The 22,392-nt window shown below is 41.1% G+C and overlaps 2 protein-coding genes across 4 annotated transcripts; one reads left to right on the top strand and one right to left on the bottom strand.

The window, feature by feature from the left end:
• Positions 1-55: 55 nt before the first annotated feature.
• LOC126386727 (uncharacterized) lies at positions 56-2,917 on the top strand. 2 transcript variants are annotated; one of them, XM_050039273.1, is made up of 6 exons: positions 56-277; positions 385-447; positions 547-626; positions 946-1,076; positions 1,164-1,230; positions 1,970-2,917. In XM_050039273.1, the coding sequence occupies exons 1-6, from the start codon at positions 204-206 to the stop codon at positions 2,047-2,049; spliced, it is 495 nt and encodes a 164-aa protein (XP_049895230.1). In that variant the 5' UTR covers positions 56-203; the 3' UTR covers positions 2,050-2,917. The 2 variants fall into 2 exon arrangements, with proteins under 2 accessions (XP_049895230.1, XP_049895231.1); XM_050039274.1 differs by lacking the exon at positions 385-447.
• h6pd (hexose-6-phosphate dehydrogenase (glucose 1-dehydrogenase)) lies at positions 2,732-21,987 on the bottom strand. 2 transcript variants are annotated; one of them, XM_050039229.1, is made up of 5 exons: positions 21,943-21,987; positions 9,440-10,106; positions 9,219-9,336; positions 7,526-7,795; positions 2,732-7,413 (listed from the first exon to the last, which is right to left on the bottom strand). In XM_050039229.1, exons 2-5 carry the CDS (start codon positions 10,079-10,081, stop codon positions 6,068-6,070), a joined length of 2,376 nt encoding a protein of 791 aa, XP_049895186.1. In that variant the 5' UTR covers positions 10,082-10,106; positions 21,943-21,987; the 3' UTR covers positions 2,732-6,067. The 2 variants fall into 2 exon arrangements, with proteins under 2 accessions (XP_049895186.1, XP_049895185.1); XM_050039228.1 differs by lacking the exon at positions 21,943-21,987 and adding an exon at positions 12,877-13,059.
• Positions 21,988-22,392: the final 405 nt, after the last annotated feature.

A 22,392-nucleotide genomic window follows, 5' to 3' on the forward strand; every position in this document is an offset into this window, starting at 1 on the left:
AAAAACATAATCTTAAAGTTTAAATGTACGTGCAGATGTTGGGCTTTCAGGGTAAATAACATGCAGCAGAGGTCTCTGTGCATGTGCAGTGTGAAATACAATCCTTCCTCCTGCTGTTGGAGCTGTTGGCTGTTCTTCAGCTGAACACGTCCAGCCATCAGGAGCAGTGTTACAGTATCTGTCTGCCTGAGTGTGCAACATCCATGTTTCTCTACATGCTAATCCTCATGGCGTATCATAGCAGCAGATGGCTACCGAGGAGTCAGAGGTTAAAATTGTAAGTGACAGTCATGTTTTTTGTTTTTAATCTGACAGAAAAATACCCTTAATTCAAACACACTCATTGCAACAGCTTTTAAAACGGATGCTTTGTTCTATTTGTAGTCAGATAGTGAATGCAGTGTTTGCGGCACTTGTCCTGGTTCCTCAGTTCTACATCCTGGGAAGGTAACTGGGACAGAGGTGCTGGCATCGAGCCGTAGAGCCCATGGGTTACTGGTACAAAAGGGAACGCAGCGTTAATCATGGTTTCTGTTCTCTTTAAAGGCCCAAATCCTCCAGATACTGCAGACAGCCTCTTCTGAACAACCTGTCAGCCTCCATCGCCTTGTCCTTCATAGCTACAGGTAAATCAGACACATTTCAAAAACACAAGCCGAGCGTACTACAAGCTAAGAATGATTTATATAGACCAGGCACAGTCAACTTGCTTTGCCAAAGGGCCACATTTGCCAGTTAAAGGGCAAGCATTGACATTTATCAGTATGTATATCAAGTGATTTGCCTGTTTTCAACTGTTCAACATTTGCTGTCCTCACTCATCTGTCCCTTTTATGTACTCTAGCACCTTCAAAGTACAGAAAATTGACCAGTGTGAATAAGGTTTGACCCACAGGCTGTGAGTTGAGCATCACTGATGTGGACTAACTTCAAGTCTTTCAACAGGTTTTGCAGTGATATTCACATTAATAGACCCGGTTCCTCAGAGCTTGTGGGCTGCCTATCATCTGTTTGGGCTGCTGACGTGTGGACAAGGACTATGCACCGTCATCCTGACGCTGACAGCAGCAGCATGTGTAAGAAAGAGACCACAGTGTTATTACGTTCTGTAGAGAAACTGCCGCATCAAAATGATTTATATTTATATATTTGTATGTTCACAGGCCAAAACCACCCCTGAGCTGTACTACATGTCCCTTATTCTAACAGTCGCAGCTATTGTCAGCACAGGTGAAGTGCTTTTCTTATGAATTATGTGGAGGATGAAAAATGACTTAAGTATCAATAAATAAATAAATTTGTAAGCAAATAAATGTATGAATAAATAAATGCAAGTATGAATTAATTTTGAAATACATATGGAAATAAATCATTAAATGTAGGAATAAATACAGGAATAAATAATTAAATAAATAAATGCAAGAATAAATTAATTTTGAAATATATATGGAAACAATTACATGTAGAAATAAATACAGGAATAAATAAATGAATAAATGCATAAATAAATCACTTTTAAAATACATATGGAAATAAATAATTACATGTATGAATAAATACAGGAATAAGTAAATAGATATATAAATGCTGAAGTAAATAAAAAATTATAAATAAAGAGGTAAATATGGAAATAAATAAATATAATAGATACATGCAAAAATAAATAAATAAAAAGTTGATTATTAAACAGGACATGAATAAATAAATATCTTAAATTTATTTCTCTACTTTTGTATATTTTTTGTATCCTTGTGTCTGTGTGTAAATGAAGTAGGAGGTCCTAACCTTTGCTTTTATTTATTTATTTCAGCATTTATTCATTCTTTTATTTATTAATTTTCATATTTATTTATTCCCGTATCTATTTCTACATCTATATATTGATACTTGTGTCATTTTTTATCCTCCATACATTCACACACTGCATTCTTTCAGTTCAAAGGAATAACACCTGCTTGTGTCTGTTCAGGTTATTTCATGGTGAGAGGAGGACTCTGGTTGGCTAAGAAGAAGCCCGTGACCGACCCGAGCAGAAACAATGAGCAGTAAAGCGGTCCAGCTGTCCCACACTGACATGCGATACTTTACATATTAAGATTTCATGTGGTTTCCATGCCGACAGCAGCTGGTAACTTTAAACCATGGGAAACAGAAAAAAAAGAGAAAGCGACTTAATCCCTCTCACGTTTTAAAGCTCACTTCAGAGAAACATCACACAGCAGGTGTTTGTCTCGGTTCAGAATGGTGTTTGCTTTTTATTTGTTGATGGAAATCTGTTTCATGTAACAATCAATCATGGGACGTTAATAAATTCAGTGTTTAATTATTATAACAGTGCTGAATTTGATAGTTATCTCACTAGAAAAGTAAAGCTACATAAAATATGTTGTGGTAGGAAAGCTGAAAAGGAAATTCAGTTTTTAATATTCCCACCTAATGACCCAAACTTTTAATGAAACTGGAAAGAAAATCAAATAAATAATAACCTAAATTACATCACATGGTGCCAGTATGATCTAGTGCATCGAAGTGCTCCTCTTTTTAGTGCATGGAAATATCTTGTAGATTTAGTGACTGCTCATCACACACACTTCTTCAGACTCTTTTCAAAATGTTCTTCACAGACCCATATGGTCGTTTGTCTTATAAGACCAAGACGCAGGACAAAGTCTCCTCTTTTCAGCTCGTCAAGATGGATCAAACAAAGGCACAATAACATGACTGCTGAAACTCAGTAGCACTTCACTTTAATTCAAAGACTGTGTATAAATCAACCTTGAAATAAAGCTGCTCTTGTTTGGACACATACAAAAAGCACCTCAAGATCACAGGCACTGAATTTTCTAAAGGAATATTTCACCCCAAAATGACCATTTATATAACAAATACCTTGAATTCGTGAAAAAAATCGTTTTTTCTGCACACCTATAGGCTGAATAGAGAATCTAAAAAAAGAAAAAACATTCTTCGTGAATTCAAGTAAACGGGGACAGCGTTTAACACAACACATTCTCACTCCGACCTCGTCATACATTGACGTTTGGTCATGGACTTTCCACGTCCACATATGATGTGCAAGGTACCCTGGGTGTGTTGGCTGTTGTAGTTCTGGGACACTGTGTCAAGTTCTGCCTGTTACATGCATTGTCTTCTTTCAAGATACACTTCTGTTTTCACAGGAAATTTTACGCTTACATACAGTGTCTTTCAAAACAAACGCACTGTAGGAAAAAAAAGAGTTGCCTGCCCCAGTCGGACTTTCGCTGCCTTAACTTTCGTCCTTGTCCCACCCCGTTTCCTCCTGATGCTGCCAGGCACCGTTAAACTATAGCGGCAACCAGCAGTGTAATATGCCAACCTTGAAGGACGCCATTTTTTGTTGGTTTCTGACGCCGCAAGTCACTGCCAAAGCACTGGATTTTGACGACTTTGGAGTAAGACGGGGCTCTTTAACAACAGCAAAGATAGAACAAAACATAATGTTTTAGCTAAAATACATGTTTGAGCATGACTGGATAAATGACACTAAGATAATAATGGCACAAAGTGTTTGAGCATTTGTCAAATTACGTTTTGATATGGTTTTACTGTTGTTGAACATGGCCCCCATTTACTTCAGATTATGAAGAATGTTCACCCTTTTTCAATTCTCTGTTCACCCTGGTTGCATGTGAGAAAAACAAAAGTTTTCTTCACGAAGGTAAAGGTAACACACGGTGAGTAACTGATATAGAAACTGTCAATCTGTGGATGAAGTACTCTTTAAGTGGAATGTGAATGGGTCAGGAATGTGCTTTTTTTTTTTTGAAGCACCAAATATCTTGAATTATCTGAAACATTTCAATAACACACGTTTGTATTTCCATTATTAACATACAAAAAATGTATAATGAATGGGACCAGTAACATTTCAGTCTTTTTAAACTCACTGAGGACATTTTAAGTGGGTCACTGCCACTCAACAATAGAAAACATACAATCGAGAAGTGTAGATTACAGTAAGCTGCATACCTGCAAATTCACAAAATCACCTGAGATCATACAAGATATGCACACAGTGCTACATACCCTGCACTTAGTAAACTGCAGACAGATACTTCACGTTTGTCTAGATTTTCACTCATCTCACACATTATTAGGTTTAGATAAACTATAAAAAGTCTGTATATGCATTTCACACACACAAACACACCCAGAAAAAAAAGATTTGAACGAGGCTTCAGTATAAAAGGACCTTATCATAGTTTTTAACCCATTAAAGCTGGAGTGAGGAACTTTTGTCTCCCCCCTGTGGCAATGAGAGTAATTACACAAATGCTGTCAACAAGTGCTCATGTCGTATGTCTGTAGATGAGCTCTCTACATCTCCCCCACACCCTAGAAACGCCATTTTGATAGTGTTATCAACTCTTTCCTAATGGGAGTAGCTAGCACTACCTCAAAAAGTTGCTAAAAGTCACCAGATGACTTGTTCCTTTGCATATTAGTGACGTCATTGTACATTAACGGAAGCATTAAAACTTCAACAAAATATTTGAAAGGCAAGAGAGCTTTCAGCACCATTTTCTCACACTTCCAATCCAGAGAACGAAGACTGAAACTCACAACTGAACTCCTGCTGCAAGCGGCGTCTCCTCTCCTCCTGCGATCTCTCCCCTACTGCATGGTGCAAGAGGAAGGACGGGGAGAGACCTTGTGCTGATGGCAGAGGGGTCGTGGACTGTGATTACTCTGAGCAGCACGCATGGGAATGAATTACAATACAATACATTTCTCTCTTCTACTCTGATGGTCTGAATGAGTCGCTAAATTTGTCGGTACTGGCATTTTAGAAACAAAGTAAGAGGGTCTGAAAAGTCGCTAAATCTAGGCAGGCAATTTGCCAAGTAGGTAACACTGTCTCTTCAAATCTTTTTCTGTTACTTTAATTAAAAATTCCTTTTCATTTTCTGGGTGGTTGACATAAAATGCATTACTTTGGCGCACCAGCACAAGAAAGTTGCCACAGTCCCCAAACACCACAACTCCAATATTCTGCATAATACAGAGAGCTTTATCTTATATGAAAAAGTCCCACACTTCAGCTTTAACTATAAATTGCAAATACTTGACATTTCTGCAATAAAACTGATGACACGCTGTGATTTCAAAAAATATATGTGTGGTTATGTATATGTGGTTTTATCTTGTGTGTACAGCCCTGTGTTGTAGTCTTTTATTTTTAATTTATTGCTGCTGCAGCAAAGCCAATTGCCCCTCAGGGACAAATAACGGTCTTAAATCCTGCTGTGTTCATATATATAATTTGTGCTAAATAAGCTACAATATGTAGAACTAGAGGTCCTTTAAGAGTTGGCTCATACTTTCTTTTGCACCAACCAGCTGTCTAATTAAAGCTGTTGTTGGTAACTTCTTAAAAAACAACTTTATGTCATATTTACTGAAACTGCCACTATATTCAAACAGCAGTACAAGACAGATAATCTGCCTCCCTTGAATTACTTCTAATGGCATTAATACATGTGAAGGAAAACAACCAATCAGAGCTGAGGAGTCTCTAACGCAGCTGTCAATCATGTCAGTCACAGCTTGTGATTTCTCTCCATTTCTCTCCTCAAATGTTCTCAGAAACATATTTTAGTGTACTGTTTAGCTGTAAAATGAGACACTTGGTCCAGGCAGTGGGTGGTGCTTCACTCAACCGTTTCCAACATGGCAGCCAAGGCACAAGCATTCTCATTTTACAGCTAAACAGTACACTAAAATATGTTCCTGAAAATGTTTGAGGAGAGAAATAGGCAATGCAGCGATAGAATCTTGATTCATATTTGATCAGTCCTAGTTTGACAGTTTGACCGAAGTTAAGGAGCAGTGATTGTGAGCTGTGATAGGCTCTCGCAAATGCCATCAGAAGAGGTAGGAAGAGAAGGAGGATCATGATTTTTATGATGTAATACTGTGTGGATGTAGTGACAGTTTCAGGAAGTTATTCTCATAAAAGTTACCAACTATAGTTTTAAAGCAGCTTCAAAAACATTTGTCTGATTGAAAGTTAGGAATGTGATTCCTATCCTAAAAGTGCATCATAGTCTATATACCAAACAAGTCTGCCATCAGCAGGCTTCACCCCGGTGACGGGCCACTTGTTTGGGTTGTCCTTCACTCGGCTCAGCTGGGTGATCAGTTCATGCTTGCCTTTGCCCATCACTAAAACAGCGACCGTGCGAGCTCGGTTAATGGCACTGAAAGTGAGGCTCATGCGCTGGTGAGGCTTGACAGGACTCTCAGTGAGGGCCACCAGACCTTCCCCAAGTTCGTCCACTTTATTGCCAGGGAACAGAGAGGCAGTGTGGCTGTCATAGCCGACTCCCAGCAGTACAAAATGGAAGCTGGAGCCATTAACCAACTTGCTGACCTCTTGCTCATACAGCCGTGCTCCTCCGTCCTCCTCCACACACAGACGCTGGTTGAGCTGCACTGGCATGGGGTGGATGTTGTAATAGGGTATCCTCACGTGTTGCAGTAGATGGTTGTGCAGGCTGTGGAAGTTGGACTCCATTTCAGTCAGAGGCACGCATCGTTCGTCTACCATCCACACATGGGTATCCCTCCAGGGGAAGGAGAAGTGGTGCAGGGCTAACCTGTGGAACAAAGCGAGGGGAGTGGACCCACCAGAGAGGGCAAGATGGAAAACACCCCCCTCACGCACTGCTGCCTCTGCTGCTTCCTCTATGTCTGCAGCTAGCCTCTCCACCAGCTCCTCAGCCCAGGCGGACACCATGTCAGCACTACGAAATTTGCCTTGCATTACTTGGAAACCGTCTGCTGATGTTCCAGACATCTGATCAGGGCTGATTATCACCACCTCACTGTTGTAGCTAATGTCTTTCCCTTTTATACGGACATCCAGCAGGTCTCCATTGTCAGTACCCCCGGGGTAGATGCGGGGAAAAGAACTGGCTAAGCTTCTCAGCAGTGGTGTCCAAAAACCCCAGGAAGCCAGCAGGTTTTCAGCACTGATAAAACTGTTCTTACGTCCAGTGAAAATATGAGAAATAAGTTCTGAATATGCTTCCTTCTGCTCTCTTGGGGTTTGCACATAATAGTCTGAAATAGGCAAACCTAGAACACTGACATCTTTATGCTCCGTCACTTCCTTCCACTCATCGTCTATTAAAACTGGCTTGAATAAATTCTTACTTACAAGAATTGCTGGATATTGAAGGTTGCCATGCCCAAAGAAGAAAACTATCTGTTTGGGCTTGCAGTGAACGCTGTTGTGGTTCTGAAGACAAAATATGTCATTCTTGAAAAGTATACGCGCATACCCCACCCGTTCATCTAACATCTTCCCTGAGATCAAAAGAACTGGCACACCTTCATATTGGGTCTCATCGATGTGTGCCAACACAGCTGAAAGACACAAACAGGATCACTTATTAGCAGAAGTGTATTTGTTGTATACCAAGTGTTTAACAGCAGTAAAGAATACTTAAATCACAGTGATTAAAAGAAAAGTGGTCACCTGCAAATGTTGGTGTGAGACTGACGTGATCTTTTGTCTTATTCAACTCTTGCTGAACTGCTGTCTTGTACGCTTGGTACTGGCCGATCACGGCTTGATTCTTTCCTACAGGCAGCAGGGAACTGAAAATCTGCAGCTTATTCTGAAGGACTTCCGCACTGCTGCTCAGATTCAGTGGAAGCCTCATGGTCAGCAGGGTCATTACCTCAGTAAGGTGGTTCTGCAGCACATCTCTGATCACCCCATATTGGTCATAGAAGGGCATACGACCTTAAGGAGAAAGAGAGGATGTGAACACATGATTAGGAGTTCTTGCTACTTTTTCATATCTCAAAAGACCATTTCTATATTAATTACTCAGCCATTGTTAGGTTGAATTCATGAAGACTTTGTTTTTCTGACATGCCTTCACTGTGAACAGAGAATCCAAAAACTGAGAAAATTCTTAATTAAGTTTTAGGACAACATAACAGCAAAACTTTATCAAAACATCAGTTTACAAACTCACACAGTTTGTGCAGAATAATCCAGGTCTTATTTATCCAGTCATATGCTCAGTACTTCCCAAACAAACAGACCTGGATTATACTGCACGAATTGTGTGAGTGGATGGAAACTTTAATTGACCTTTTGCTAAGCCCCGCCCTTTTGTGATGGTCCAACAAGCTGCCAGAGTAAGCATGGAGCCCACACTGTAACTAACTGCACTCCCTGAAGAAATATGATCATATTTTTGGAAAAATGAAACAGTGATTCCCGAGAGAAGCAGACAGAGGGGTCTACAGTCTGTGTTTGAAGGATATATCCAGGATGTCAAACTGACTCAGCAGCAAAAACAGGTTAAAAAGACAAAGATAGTTAGAAGCTAAAGCCGAACTATAGGCTACAGATCACAGTGTAAAAGTGAACCACCACATCACTGCTGATCGCCACAGAAGACAATGAATATAAAGGGAGACTTCACTGATATTGAACCAGCTGTGTGGCATCGCAGTGTGTGCAGATGAATGGTGTTTGGCTTCGCCCCCTGTGCCACTGCCAGCACCTGGACCTCAGACGCCGGACAGGCAGGGATCTCCAGGGGAAGTCAAACATCCTTCATCTGCACACACTGTGATGACACACAGCTGGTTGAATATCAGCATAGTTTCCCTGCTTCCCTTCACTGGTTCCTGTACGGCAGGTGTGTATACATTCAGTAGGCTATATCTTCAGTAGCTAGCTAGCTAACCCTACACTTTTCAGGGTTTGATTTTGGTTTTGGAACAGGGAAGAAATGTACATCTTTTTCCAACCTCTCCAGGTAACGAGTATCATTAATACACGACGTGCCCCAGGCACAACATTTACAAAACCATCCACAAAACCAGCCTGAAAAAGAAGGACATCTGAAACCATTGCATTAGATCCAAAAGAGCACAGCTGAGTTGTTGTTGGACCCTGGTCTGAAAGATCTGGTCCAGCCCGATGCTACGTTATGACATGCCAGTCTGCGTTTGGGGGCGGGACTTAGCGAAAGGTCAACTCATCAAGGATTTTCTCAGTTTTTGGATTCTTCATTTACCGAATGATACAAGAAAATTATTTTAGTCACAATTTAAGATAACATAAATGAGTAACTGATATACAAATGCTCATTTAAGAGGCTGAAGCATTCCTTTAATTACAACATTATCAATGCATTTTTATTCACCTTTGACATCGAGGGTCTCTTTCATTACAATCTCCACCCTCTCGATGTGGTGCTTGTTCCAAATGGGATCCAGAAAGTTTTTGTTCTCTACTCTGAATGGAAGTATCTTTGCAACCACCTTTTCACAAAAGCAAAAAAAAACCCAAAACCATTACATGAAATCAAACATGTCATTTACAGAGTTACGGGTAAAAGGAACACATTGTGTAGGATATTTTTACCTGCTTCCCCAGGTAATGGTCGATTCTGTACATTTCTTCATCCTTCAAGGAGCTGCCAAGTTGAGATGCAAGTACCTGGGCACTCCTGAAGTCATGTCCAAAAGGCTTCTCTAGCACCACCCTCAGCCACGCCCCACTGGTTGGTCTGCAACTATTATTTATCTTATCAGCAATATCTGCGTATGCAAAGGCTGGTACTGAGAGGTAGAACAGCCTCCCTGCCTCTGTTATTCCCTCTTGTTGGAGCTCTTGTTTAATATGTTTGGCCAGTTCCTGGTAGTCCTCTATGGACTTCAGCTGCCGATACTGTGAGAGCTGCAGGTACTGCTCTTTCAACAGAGCACAGCGCTCCGCTGATACATCTTTTGAGCAGGACACCGCCTTCAGGATCTCAAACAGGACAGGCGTGGCCACGTCGGCAGGTGACAGTCCTCCGGCATAGAAGGAAAAGGTGTATCCACTACTGACCTGGTTAGTGTACAGGTCGAAGAAGCCCTGCCACAGGTACTTCTTTGCCAGATCACCTGTGCCTCCCACTATTACCACTGAAACATGGCCAGGTCTCTGTGCCTCTGCTTTCTCCTCGCCATTTCCTCCCTGGGCACATATAGTGACCAATAGCAGGAGCACAGTCACAAACATGCTCTGGTTCTAACTGTCCAAACTCCTGTATGAACACAGTAATGAGAGACATTACATGTAGGTAATCATCTAGCACCACTAGACAGACAGACATCATATCAAAGTTAAATATGTGATTGAAACTAGTCATGAAACAAAACAGGTGCTTGTAGGGTTTAACAAACTACTATTTTTATACCTCCATGACAGCTGTGGCCAGAGGCGTTATGTTTCCAGATTATCCGTCCGTCGATCTCATTGTCATGAACACGATATCTCAAGAAGGTCTTGGGAAAATGTGTTCAAATTTGGCACAAACGTCCACTTGGACTCAAGGATGAACCAATTAGAATTTGGTGGTCAAAGGACAAGGTCACTGTGACCTCAGAAAACACATTTTTGGCTAAAACTCATGAAGGCCCCAATCACACAGAAAGCGTTCTGCAGGTTGCAAAATGCGAGGCGCACCGCAATGCCATTTTCTTTTTTCACTGAATGCCACGAGTAATAAAAACGCTTTTTATTGTTGCCAGGCAACCACCCCATCACCTTCTTAGCCTAACCTTCCCGTATACTCAATCTACCATTTATAATTCTAATTATTTAACAGGAATTAATAGCTAGTTCCTAAAATGGACAGGCAGAGGGTACTTGCTGTAACTCTGGTTGAGGGTGAGAGGTTGTCAGCAAATAGTCTGTTGGGCACAGGGAAACGGAGATCTGTGTGGGTACATGAGACCCTAAAACACAGGGTGGATCACAGAGAGTACCACCAGCTGGTTCAGGAGCTTCACCTCAATGATGGCCGTTTCAAGTACTGCACTTTTATGCTTCCACGCCTGCTGTTTGCTATTGAGACTGTGGTAACTGCAGTTTGTAAAGTCGTATAGCTCTGGGTATCCAGCAACTGCAACCACCAGTTTCTCCTCCAGTGTTTACCAACTGTAAACTTGTTGTCGTGACCACCACAGAAGGCCTGCCTCTCAAATCATCCCATTGGACAATGGGAAAAAAGCGAGATGATGCAGGGCGCTTTGCCGCTCTGTGTTGAAGTTTTGTCAATTCAAGGAACTCAAAACTCAAAAAGGCCAGGTGCCTAGAGTGCAGAGACGCGAAGCACATAGCAATGCACAAACAGCAAGCGAAAAACTTAATTCTCATTAAAACAATTGCAAAAAGCCGCCTCCAGCTGCTGTAATGCTTTCTGTGTGATCAGGGCCAAATTCAGTACAGTGCAGATCTCTGCCAGAAGGGTATGTTCTGGCCGTCACGTGCCTGCTGGAGCTGATCATGACCACTCTAGGCAATGCACGGTTCAGCTGCGGCCACAGCGAAGACAACAAAAATGGGAATTTATTCATCTGGTATTATGCCTAACTTTATAGGATCATAGGATATGGGTATGAAATTAGTCTGCAGAGTCACGATAAAGGCCAAAATGTAGCCCGCAACGGCCCGAAAGGCTTGCTGTTTCTAGCCGGGAATACTATTTGCTCTATGCTGCAATGCGATTTTGTTGATCACTTGCGACCCCTTCCAATTGGTTAAGAAAAGCAAGGGCTTAGCAGTCAGTGACAGAACGAAACAGTCAATACAACGGGTTTTTCAACAATTATGAATCACTGCAACCATGGCATATGCCTGGCAGAGACAATTCTGACAAAATTTTATGCATGTCTAACAGGATTAAATGATGAAGTTATGACATTTTATATCTATAAGGTCACTTTTATGGGGGCATCATAATGTTCTGTTAAAACACTGTTCAGGCCATATTCAAGGTCATAAATCGGGAACAGAAGAGGAGACATTTGGTCGGATATCTAATAGGTTACACTCATCTTAGATGCCCACAAATAGTCTCCAAGTGAAGACAGCTTGTTGCTCACTGGAAATAATTCACTGGAATCATACAACAATAAAATCATGTAATACATTTTATTAAATTCCCTAAAAGTCTTCACTACATATATGGCTGCAACAGTCCACCATTTTCAAGGTATACCGTGATATTAAAATTGATGTGTACATTTGCTTATCTATGAAACTGATAAAAATAAAATGCAACTGGACAGAAAATCTCAACATTATTGTAGTCATTTTAAAAAGGGAGACTTTATACTTTTATTTAAAAAATGGTTTCAAGTTTCAAATAATAAGACGTTTGTTCAACCAAAAAAAAAAAAAACAACCCTTCATTTGAACTCCTTTAAGGGTCATTCTGACTTAGAATAATAATAAATCTGTAATACCATGAAACCAATGAAATTATGTTTTCTGAGACAGTTATTGTACCGTGAAAATTTCATACCATTCCATCTACATCATATGGATGAAGACAGAGGACTGCAACTTGACTGAAAGGCATGCAACCATTAGGCAGTAATTCTAGTTCATTATCAAATTATCTTCTATTTTCTTGATTGTTCTGTCAAAAATAGTGAAAAATACTTAGCATAATTTTACAGAGCCCAAGGTGATGCATGCTTGTTTTGCCTGACTAACAGTCCAAAACCCAAAGATGTTCAGTTTACTATCACAAACAACAAAGAAAAGCAGCAATCCATCACAATTAAGAGGCTAGAACCAGCAAATATTTGGGAACTGTGCTTAAAAAATACAACTGAGAAACAGAGTCCCATTCACATTTAAAACAATGCACACATGCAAAAGACACTGCTGTATTTCTTTTGTAACACCCAAAACCCATCAACATACAACAACTAAACAACCAAAATTAGCCAATACAGATCAATAATTTGAAGACTGAATGTAAAGCAATAGTAAATACAACCTTCAAATATGCTGAAACTTACACAGATCTCCAAAGGCTGATGGTCCAAATGAAATTACTCAGCAAAGTCTCCTTCAGCAGCTGTTTTGTAGTCTCCTGGGAGCCAGTGATGTGGTGTTGTGGTATTGTCATGAGCGTAATGATCAGTTACTACTGGTGAAGCAGTGGTGTAGACTTTGTACTTTGCTCAGGGGCACTGGGCTTCCTGTAAAACAACAGTTCTGTTGATAGTGTGCTGGGAATGTCAGACCAACTGATTGATGATTTTGCAAGAACTTTAAATCATTTATTTAGCAAGAAAGGAAAAGGCTGTAGCAAAGGCATACTCCTTAGTCAGATACTGGGAATGGACCAACTGGGTTGGGGAGAGGGATATGTTGGAAACTAGAATTACTGCCTCGCGGTTGTATTTCTCTGCCAATCAGTTCATTTAAGTTGCAGTTTACATCCATGTCTGTCCAGACTCATAACATATGTAGAGATGACTTCGAAGGACTTTAATAAAAAAGTATTACATGTATTCTTTGGTGAAATGGAAGTATCATTCCAGTGAATAATTTCCAGTGAGAAACATGCCGCATTCACTTCACAGACTATTTTTACAGAGGAGTACAGAGGACTGATAGAGAGCTTCATCACATGTTGCAACGCCAATCACTTGAAGCTCAATATCAGCAAGACTACCAGATGAACAGGAGGCCCCCTGTTCAGGTCTTCATCCATGACAGAGCAGACGGGATTTTTGAGGACACTCAGATCCTTAAATTTGTGCAACAGGCTCCTGCAAATCTTTTATCAGTCTGTAGTAGCTTGTGCATAAAGGCTTGGAGGCTGTTGAGGTAGGCCAGCTAGGTGATCAGGTTTGAACAGGACAGTGTGGAGGCAGTGGTGGCAGAGGAGGACGAAGGTCAAAATCAGAGCCCTTGGATATAAGGGCTCTGATAATAATGTCCGTAATCTCTTCTATTATACATTTGTGTAAAATTTTGTCATGATTACTGTATGAATTATTAAGTAATGGCCAAAAATATGTTTTGTAAGGTCACAGTGAGTCTAAGTGGATGTTGAAATTTGAGGAAATTCCCCCCAGGGCTTTCCTGAGATTATAACCTGGTCAATTCACAGCAACACCAGTGTTTCCTCTATAATTGTACAGGCCTGCCGGGCCACCGGGTCAACAGGAACCCCCGCCAGGCCAAAAAAATTATTTTTTTAATGCCAAAAATAACATGATGACCGATGGACAGACCTGACATACCAAAAACACGGTGCCTCTGACCACAGCTGACTCCAGCATGGAGGCATACAATGGGTGTTCAGTGAAACACAGAACACACAATGCGTGCTGCGGTGCAAAGAACTGCCACCCGTAAGCATGTGTGTTTTGACTGTCAACACAATGATAACCTGGCCAGTTCACAGCAACACCAGTGTTTCCTTTATGATTGTACAGGCCTGCCAGGCCACAGGAACCCATGTCAGGGCAACTTTTTTTTTTTTTTTTTTAAATTTAAGGCCAATAATAACGTAAAGACTGATATAAGTAAGGTGCAAATGTAAATATGTTAAAAAAAATGTTGTTGTTAAGCCATGTTTTGTATGTGTGGCATCCACTACTTCAAAGCAGTCAACTTTTGCCTGTGTGGTAAGTGTAACTTCAACACTGCATGGCATGCAGAGGACACAAATGGCCAAAAACCTACACTTCTGCCCAGGCTGAGGACACTGATGCAGTAAAATATCTCATTCATGTATTTATTCATTCATTTTCTGTAACACCTTATCCTGTTAGGGGTCGCGGGGGGGGGCTGGAGCCTATCCCTGCTGACATTGGGCGAGGGGCAGGTAAACCCTGGACAGGTCGTCAGACTATCACAGCGCTGACACAAAGACACGGACAACCGTTCACACTCACATTTACACCTATGGGCAAATGAGAGTCACCAATTAAGATAAGATAAGTTAAGATAAGATAAGAAGCTTTATTGTCATTGCACAAAAATATACAACGAAATTTCGTTTGGCAGCAATGTCTTGTAGAAGCTACAATATCAAAAAAGTGCATCACAGTCAAATAAACCTAGCCTGCAAGTTTTTGGACAGTGGGAGGAAGCTGGAGTACCCAGAAAAAACCCACGCTGACACAGGGAGAACATGCAAACTCCACACAGAACGGCTCCCCGACTCCAGGTTTGAGCTGGGAACCGTCTTACTGTGAGGCGACAATGCTGCACCACCATGCCGCCAATAAAATACCTAAAAACATTTAACACCTAGTAGGACATTTGAACAGGCAAACACTCTGCACACTGTTTCATATCCAAAAGACTGATAGGAGTCAGAGGGAAAACCTCTTCTACTCATCATAATGTGCACAGCAAAGTGCAAAGGGGACACTGACACGCATTTAAAATCCTCAGTATCTCAATGCAACTGTCACTGACATTTGTCATAAGAAAAAAAGACTCTAAATGTATTTTTGCAGCTGCGTAGCATAAGGAGCTACAGTAATAGCAGAGGCCTAGGTGTTATAAACCTGATTAATGACAGAGCACATTTTATTTTCCTCTCTCCCTCTCTAGGGAGACTGAAAATTGTACACATTGAGCAGAACACCCACGGTATGAAGCTCATTTTATGACTGAGTGCAACATCTGGAATCCCTGCATTCCACAATCATGTTTACACAGTGGCAACGCAAACAGCAAAGGCCACCTCATGAGTGCTAACTGTTTCAAAAACAGCTGAATTTTACGTTCGATTTACTTCGTCAATGATTACTGCAGTGAAAATATTTATTTTTTTCTTAACATTAACACTTTCCACATCTCTGTTTGCACTAAAGGCTGTAGATTGATCCGTGTGCTCCAGTCCTTTCTTTTCCTTTGCAGCTTGCCACATCTTGTGTAAAGACTGATAACATCACAACTGGAAAAATCCTATTTGACAACAAATTGTGTCTTTTCATTCCTAACTGCGTTGCTCCTTTTAAACTACATAGCCAACCACTTGTGCTCTTCTCATCTTTCTCTCTACTGACCCCCAGGCTACTACTTTTCCACTTATTTTGCTGGAATCGATAATGTGGCATATCATCTGGGAAGACACTAACTATATTCAGCCTCTGACTTCATTCCTTTTCTCCAGAATTTATCCAGTTAACACCAAGACACAATTCAGTCACAAGCTGCTTTCATTTCTTACCACCACAGAAAATCTTCCCTCACACCAGTGCACCACATACACACTCCAAAGTACCCATTTAATCTGATCTGATCTTTATTAACTAACCTAGGAGGACCTCAAAGTTCATGTCATGGATTTTCTTTCTTCTTGTTGTGCTTATTTCCCCCATGGGAATCAATGAAATGGCATATCAATTGAAAGCACACTATCCTCATTCAAGCTATCTTCATTTAGTTATTGACTTCATTCTTCCTCCCCAGAATTTACCCAGTTATTTCCAACACATGATTCCTCCTCAGTCACAAGCTGCTTTCATTACACACACCACACTGATTAATTTATGGGTCATTCTATACCAGCTCACCCAGGACAATCTACCAGCTCATGTCATGGACGTTCTTGGAAAAATTATGTGAAAACTGATGAGACTGTGCAACATCCTATAGCTCCGAGCCTCACTGCTGATTTTTCACTGAAATTGGGTTGACATTTGTACTGTACATCCAAGAACCTCTAAGTAGGGCTGGGCGATAAAATACTCTCGAAACGGGGTTGCAATGTATGTCGATGACGATGATAAGGATAGACCTAGATAGATCCAAAGTTCGTGTCATGCAGCAGAAGTTAACAGACAGATGTCAGTCAGTCTGCAGTGTTGGGGATGCCCGTCATTGTACATGCCCCTTTTTCACTGCAAAGTTTGTGCCGAGGTAAGGAGGAATTGAAAGTAGCGTGGACATAACGAAAAGAGGGGAAAAGGAGTGAGGAGCAAAGTGGCGGTGAAGCTAAAGAAGGGCTCTTATCCTCAAAAATGGACGAAATTGTGGATAAAAAAAGGTTGAACAATGTCTATAATTTGGAAGTGGTTTGGTTACTTGAAAGGTGACGGTGCACGGACAAAGATGGTCTTCAAAATATGTCGTTGGTTGGTGCCATATGGACGGGAAAGGTAACAAACCTTTTCGATCACCCGAAAAGGTGGCATCCCAGCGACTACACTGAAAGCATGAAAATTTGGGCCAGAACTGCAGTAAGTCCTCCAACAAAATGTTGCTCAACCAACGGCCTGGCACCTCTGCTGCTGTGGGCGGCGCTAGCAGGGCTGCTCAAAAATAGCGATCAATAGCGTCCTCTTTTGCCGGCGTAACCCCGTATGAGAAGTGATTGAAAAGGAGCAGAGATATAACAGACGCCGTGTCATACTTTCTAGCCAAGGACATAATGCTCATGAACACCGTGGAGAAAGACAGGTTCAAGAAACTAATTAAAATGCTAGACTGCAGGTATGAGCTCCAAGGGAGGAAGTATTTTTCCCAAACTGCTCCGCCCCAGCTTTACAGCGAATGTTGTGGGAAGCTGGAAAATCATTTTGTTTCTTCAGTTGTCAGACATTATCAGGATACTTTTCAAACTTGCAGCATTATCAAATTATATATCGTGATAAATATCGATCAGCCCTACCTCTATGTAGAATATAATTTTAAAAATGTATTCATATAAATAACTGGTGCTGGAGGTTTTACAGTAGTCAAATTGTTGTTTTTCACCCAACAAAGAATCTTTAATTTTGTGAGTTTGCAACTTGCCGCAAGTCGGTTTGCTTATATATATGAAAGTTAGCTTGCTACAATAGTCGCAATAGCAACAGTTCACACAAAAATCTTCAGCTTGTGGGACGTGTGCTTTGTGCTACTAAATTAGCTGCTGACGAGAGTCTGTCACTTCACAGCAGCTCAATCTTCTCATCTCATTTCAGCTCCCTCAGTAGACACGCTCCAGCGCTTCAGAGCAGAAAATACTGCTCATTTTTCATAATTCTGAAACCTTATCTTATGTACTTAGTGATTTTTTAACAAAAAAAAAACTCATTCAAATTTGGCTGGCAAATTTTTCCGTGGTGCGACAAACTCATTATTACACATTTTTATTTTTGCTTTACCTGGACTTTGAAAATGAGCGTGACCAAACGTCTGTTTTTCAGGATGCTACAGCTGCGCTCTGGGATAAAAAAAGTTAAAGTTTTGGAATGCAGCAAAGTGCACCACGTCATGGGGCTAGGGTTGCAATGGTATGAGATTTTCACGGTATGATAACTGTCTCAGAAGATATATAATTTAATTAATTTTTAAAATGCCTGGAGGATCTGCTCCAAACTTGGGATTTATTGTGGGCTATGATTCAGTGCTGGTTCATGGATGTATTAAGAGACCTGGATACAGCACAGGAGATGGGACTTGGTTCATACCTATAAAAGTAAGTCAGTGGCAAATGAAGCCATAAAAGCTCTATTTCAATGGTATGAAATTACTCGGATGATCAGTGCTGCTTCTGCATCACTGGGCTGTCAGAGCAAGCGCACGAGAGACTTCGGCCAGTCAAGCCGGCAACTTCCAGTTTAGAACTCCACTAACATGAATGGTGATAACACGATTTAATCTTGCTGCTCTTCTAGAGTTTCTAAATGTTATTGGACCTAATGAATCAAATCCTGATAGTGAAACAAGTCATTCTGCAGAGATTGTGACGTTAAAAAAAAGTATCCACTGACTTGGTCAAATACAGCACTCTATGGTCTGTTATTTCTGAAGAGTAGACCGTTGCAATGGACGCAGTTCTGATCATAGACACTTTGTGGGAGCAATTAATCACTTTTAAATCAATAAAATAATTTTCAAATATTTTGTAGGGCTTCGTGATATGCAAAAAACACAACATTGAGATTATTTTGACAAATATTATGAGTGGTGAATTTAGTGGAAATGGTAATTTCTGCATTTCAATTTCACTGAAAAAATAACATCTAAAAATGATAATGTGATTTTTGCTGGGGTCTGTACCAAAAAAGCATGTTCCCTTACATCTGGAATATAATCTGTAGGCCAGGGCATCTGTCTAGCACCACAGCGCTTCATTTATAAAGGTATGTTGTGACACATTTTATCTTTATCAAAGAAGTTTGATTTGGATATTGCACTTGGCCACATTGTGATTTCAAAAATAAGTTTCTTTAGTAAACAGTCCGTATAATAAGCTAACCCTTACCTTACTTAGCAATGTCAAGCGCAAACTGCCTCTCCACCCTCAGAACCTGGCACAAGAGTAGCTCCCAGCACTGACCTCACGTTCTCCAGGCAGTAAAAGATGCAGCACATGTCCTGGCCCTGCCAAGTCATTAGCCTTCAGCTCCAACTTATGACTGTAAACTTGTGACCCTGGGAAAATCTGATATCATCAAGCTCCATGCAAAATTTCAGCAGACCAACCAACCAACCCACTAACCAACTGACAGAGCGCACTACAAAGGAAACAGATGTGCAGTATTATCGTTGTGAATAGCCTGTGAATGATAGAGGCATCCTAAAGATACTTTCTTTCATACAGTGAAGATTGGAATAACTTAATTTGGTAGTCAATTTACCTGTCATCAGCACCTTGTCCAATTTTGCACTTCTATGCAAAGTTCAACCTCTTGGTTCACTATCAACTGTCCATTAAACTCAACCCATGAATGAGAAGGTGAAGACATGCAAATGCAGCCAACGGTCAAACTGATAACACTGGATGAGAGAGCATATGGCTTCCTTTTGTCTCAATTTATTATTTATGTTGCACAATGATTACACTGAGGTCATGTACATAAACCACTGATTTATAATTAACAAAATACAAACAAACTAGGTGGACATTTTGGACCTCATCTACTGTATCCAGGTGGCATAAAAATGACTCCCTCTGGTGTTTAAGTACATTTTTAACTTCGTTCACAAGGTGTGACTGTATTCCATCCACCAAACAAAAATGGCGACTTTCTGTGGGGACCTTATTTGATTTTTATACCATGGTCTTCATGTAAACTTGGTTCTGATTGGCTGCAGGGTGTCCGTTAAAACCTGATAATGGACATGTACCAAGTAGTTCCAATGACACTGTCGGGTCACCGTTCTAAATTAACGTGCTGGCTACATAACAGTATCAGCCTGTAACCATAACCATAGCAACATGGTTGCAGTCAAAGCCTCTGTTTACAATTTATTTCCCACACTGAGTGTAGTCTTCAGTGCCTCATCGTCTGACCACCACAGGATGGAGACTGTTACACCCAAGCTGAGAGAAGTACACTGGCCCTCTGAACTTACTCTGTATCACATCAGTGATCATGTCACATCCCATTCAGCTCACTACTTGTGAATAACGTTTCTATTGCATAAGAACCTTATGGGGCGATTATGATTGTTCCAGGTATGACGTAAACCCTCAGGTGTTACCAGGGAAACAGAGTTATAGCTAGTGAAAAACTTCAGAATTTGATTATCTCTTACACATACCATATTCATTTTATTTTTTTTTATTGTACATTCAGACTTTTCCCAATTCAGCAAATGGAGGTTAGAGAGTTATTGACTCAAGCGAGGTAGTTCAAGCATCTCGGGATCTTGCTCACGAGTGAGAGTAGAATGGAGCGTGAAATGGATTAGCGGTTTGGTGCAGCTTCTGTGGCGGACCGTCGTGGTGAAGAGGGAGCTGAGCCAGAAGGAGAAGCTATCGATTTACTGGTCCATTAACGTCCCAAACCTCCGAAAGAATGAGGTTGCAGATACAAGCAGCCGAATTGAGTTCTCTCTGTGGGGTGGCTGGGCTCAGCCTTAGAGAAAGGGTGAGGAGCTTGGACATCCGTAAGGAGCTCGGAGGAGAGCTGCTCCTCCTTTGCGTCTAAAGGGGTCAGTTGAGGTGGTTTGGGCATCTGACCAGGATGCCTCCTGGGCACCTCCAGTTAGAGGTGTTTTGGGCATGTCCCACTGGAAGGAGGTCCCGGGGCAGACCCAGAACACGCTTAAGGGATTACATATCTCGTCTGGCCTGGGAACGCCCTGGGGTCCCCCAGGAGGAGCTGGAAATCGTTGCTGGGGAGAGGGATGTCTGGGTCTGTCTGGTGCTTTGCTTCACCTACTGCCCCCGTGACCCGGCCTCCGATAAGCAGATAAAAATGGATGGATGAATGGAAATATATAAACATATTTTGTTTTGCCTCGCTAGTCCAGTTTAGAATACTGATTACTTTCTCAGATGTGATTCTTTCCATGTTTGTGTTGACTTTGTCAGTGCCATACAAGGTTTGTTTTCTTTAAGGGATTATGTCATCTTGAATCTGTGACTCTCATTTAATAATAACAACACAAACTTCTGCCAGGTTTGTTGGTGTCTCAGACCCTCAAAGTGTCTGTGTGCGCCACTGCTGCAGGTCAGGCTGAGACACTGAACACCACACACACACACACACACACACACACACACACACACACACACACTTATGTCCGGTTCAAAAGGTTCCTTGAACGCATCCTGTTTACACGTGTTGCGCTGAATCCTGTAGCTCCTACAAAATATGTTTCCCTGTCACTGTAGTCTCACCAAACAAGACTCAAAACAGCACAGAAACACATTTGGTGTGATGATTTCTCGGTGTCAGGGTTTTCAAACGGTTGTAAAGGACGACATTAGCTATGGTAATGATGGTTGTAGGAACTTGACCAACGGTTATTGGCTCGAGACTGTACGTTAGCGTAGGTAACCGTTAACGTTAACCTCAAACACGGGAGTCAGTGGAGTCTATAAGCTGTCAGGTGATATATTGAGCATCTTTAGCGAAGCTAGCTCGTTGGTATTTACGAGTCATTCATTACTTGTGTGGTGAAAACACAGCACACACACCGACAGATGACCAGCGGAGGAAACGTCAACGATTCCACCTGCTAGCTGTCAAACTTCACTTCCGCTAACGGTACAAACACACAATCCTTTTACCAATACCTGCAATACAGCTAAAACTGTTCATGAGACTAAACTACACAGTAACACATGTAAAGGCAGCTGACAGACTGTAGAAAGTTAATTGGATACGAACCTGTCCCGTGGTGCCATGAAGGACTGCACACCGTCAATAAACGCTTCCTGCAGCGGTCACGTGACACGGTCCTGCAGCTGATCTCACCAAGAGGGAAAATTTTATTGCAAGTATGTGACGGTGAACGGCAGAAGGCTTTGCATCTTCAAATTCTGTATTTCTAACAAAATAAAGAGATATGTTTTTAAATTTTGCACACCTTCTGCCCTTCTAATGGTGTCAGGATTTGCTGACTCAGATTAACAGTGTACATTTTGCAACAATGAACCTGAAACACTGGTACATTTGTTTTGTAGTTGTTCACTTTCTGCTCAGTTTTGGACAAATTTAGGAACCGACATTCTGCATAATATGTACTTTTACTGTTGGACCCCTAGGGGTGATTTTGTACTATATTATACTACTAAGTTACTTTGCAGATTTAGATTGGGCTTATTACAAAATATAAAT

This window comes from Epinephelus moara, chromosome 24, assembly GCF_006386435.1.
Source record: "Epinephelus moara isolate mb chromosome 24, YSFRI_EMoa_1.0, whole genome shotgun sequence".
NCBI classification, from domain to species: domain Eukaryota; kingdom Metazoa; phylum Chordata; class Actinopteri; order Perciformes; family Serranidae; genus Epinephelus; species Epinephelus moara.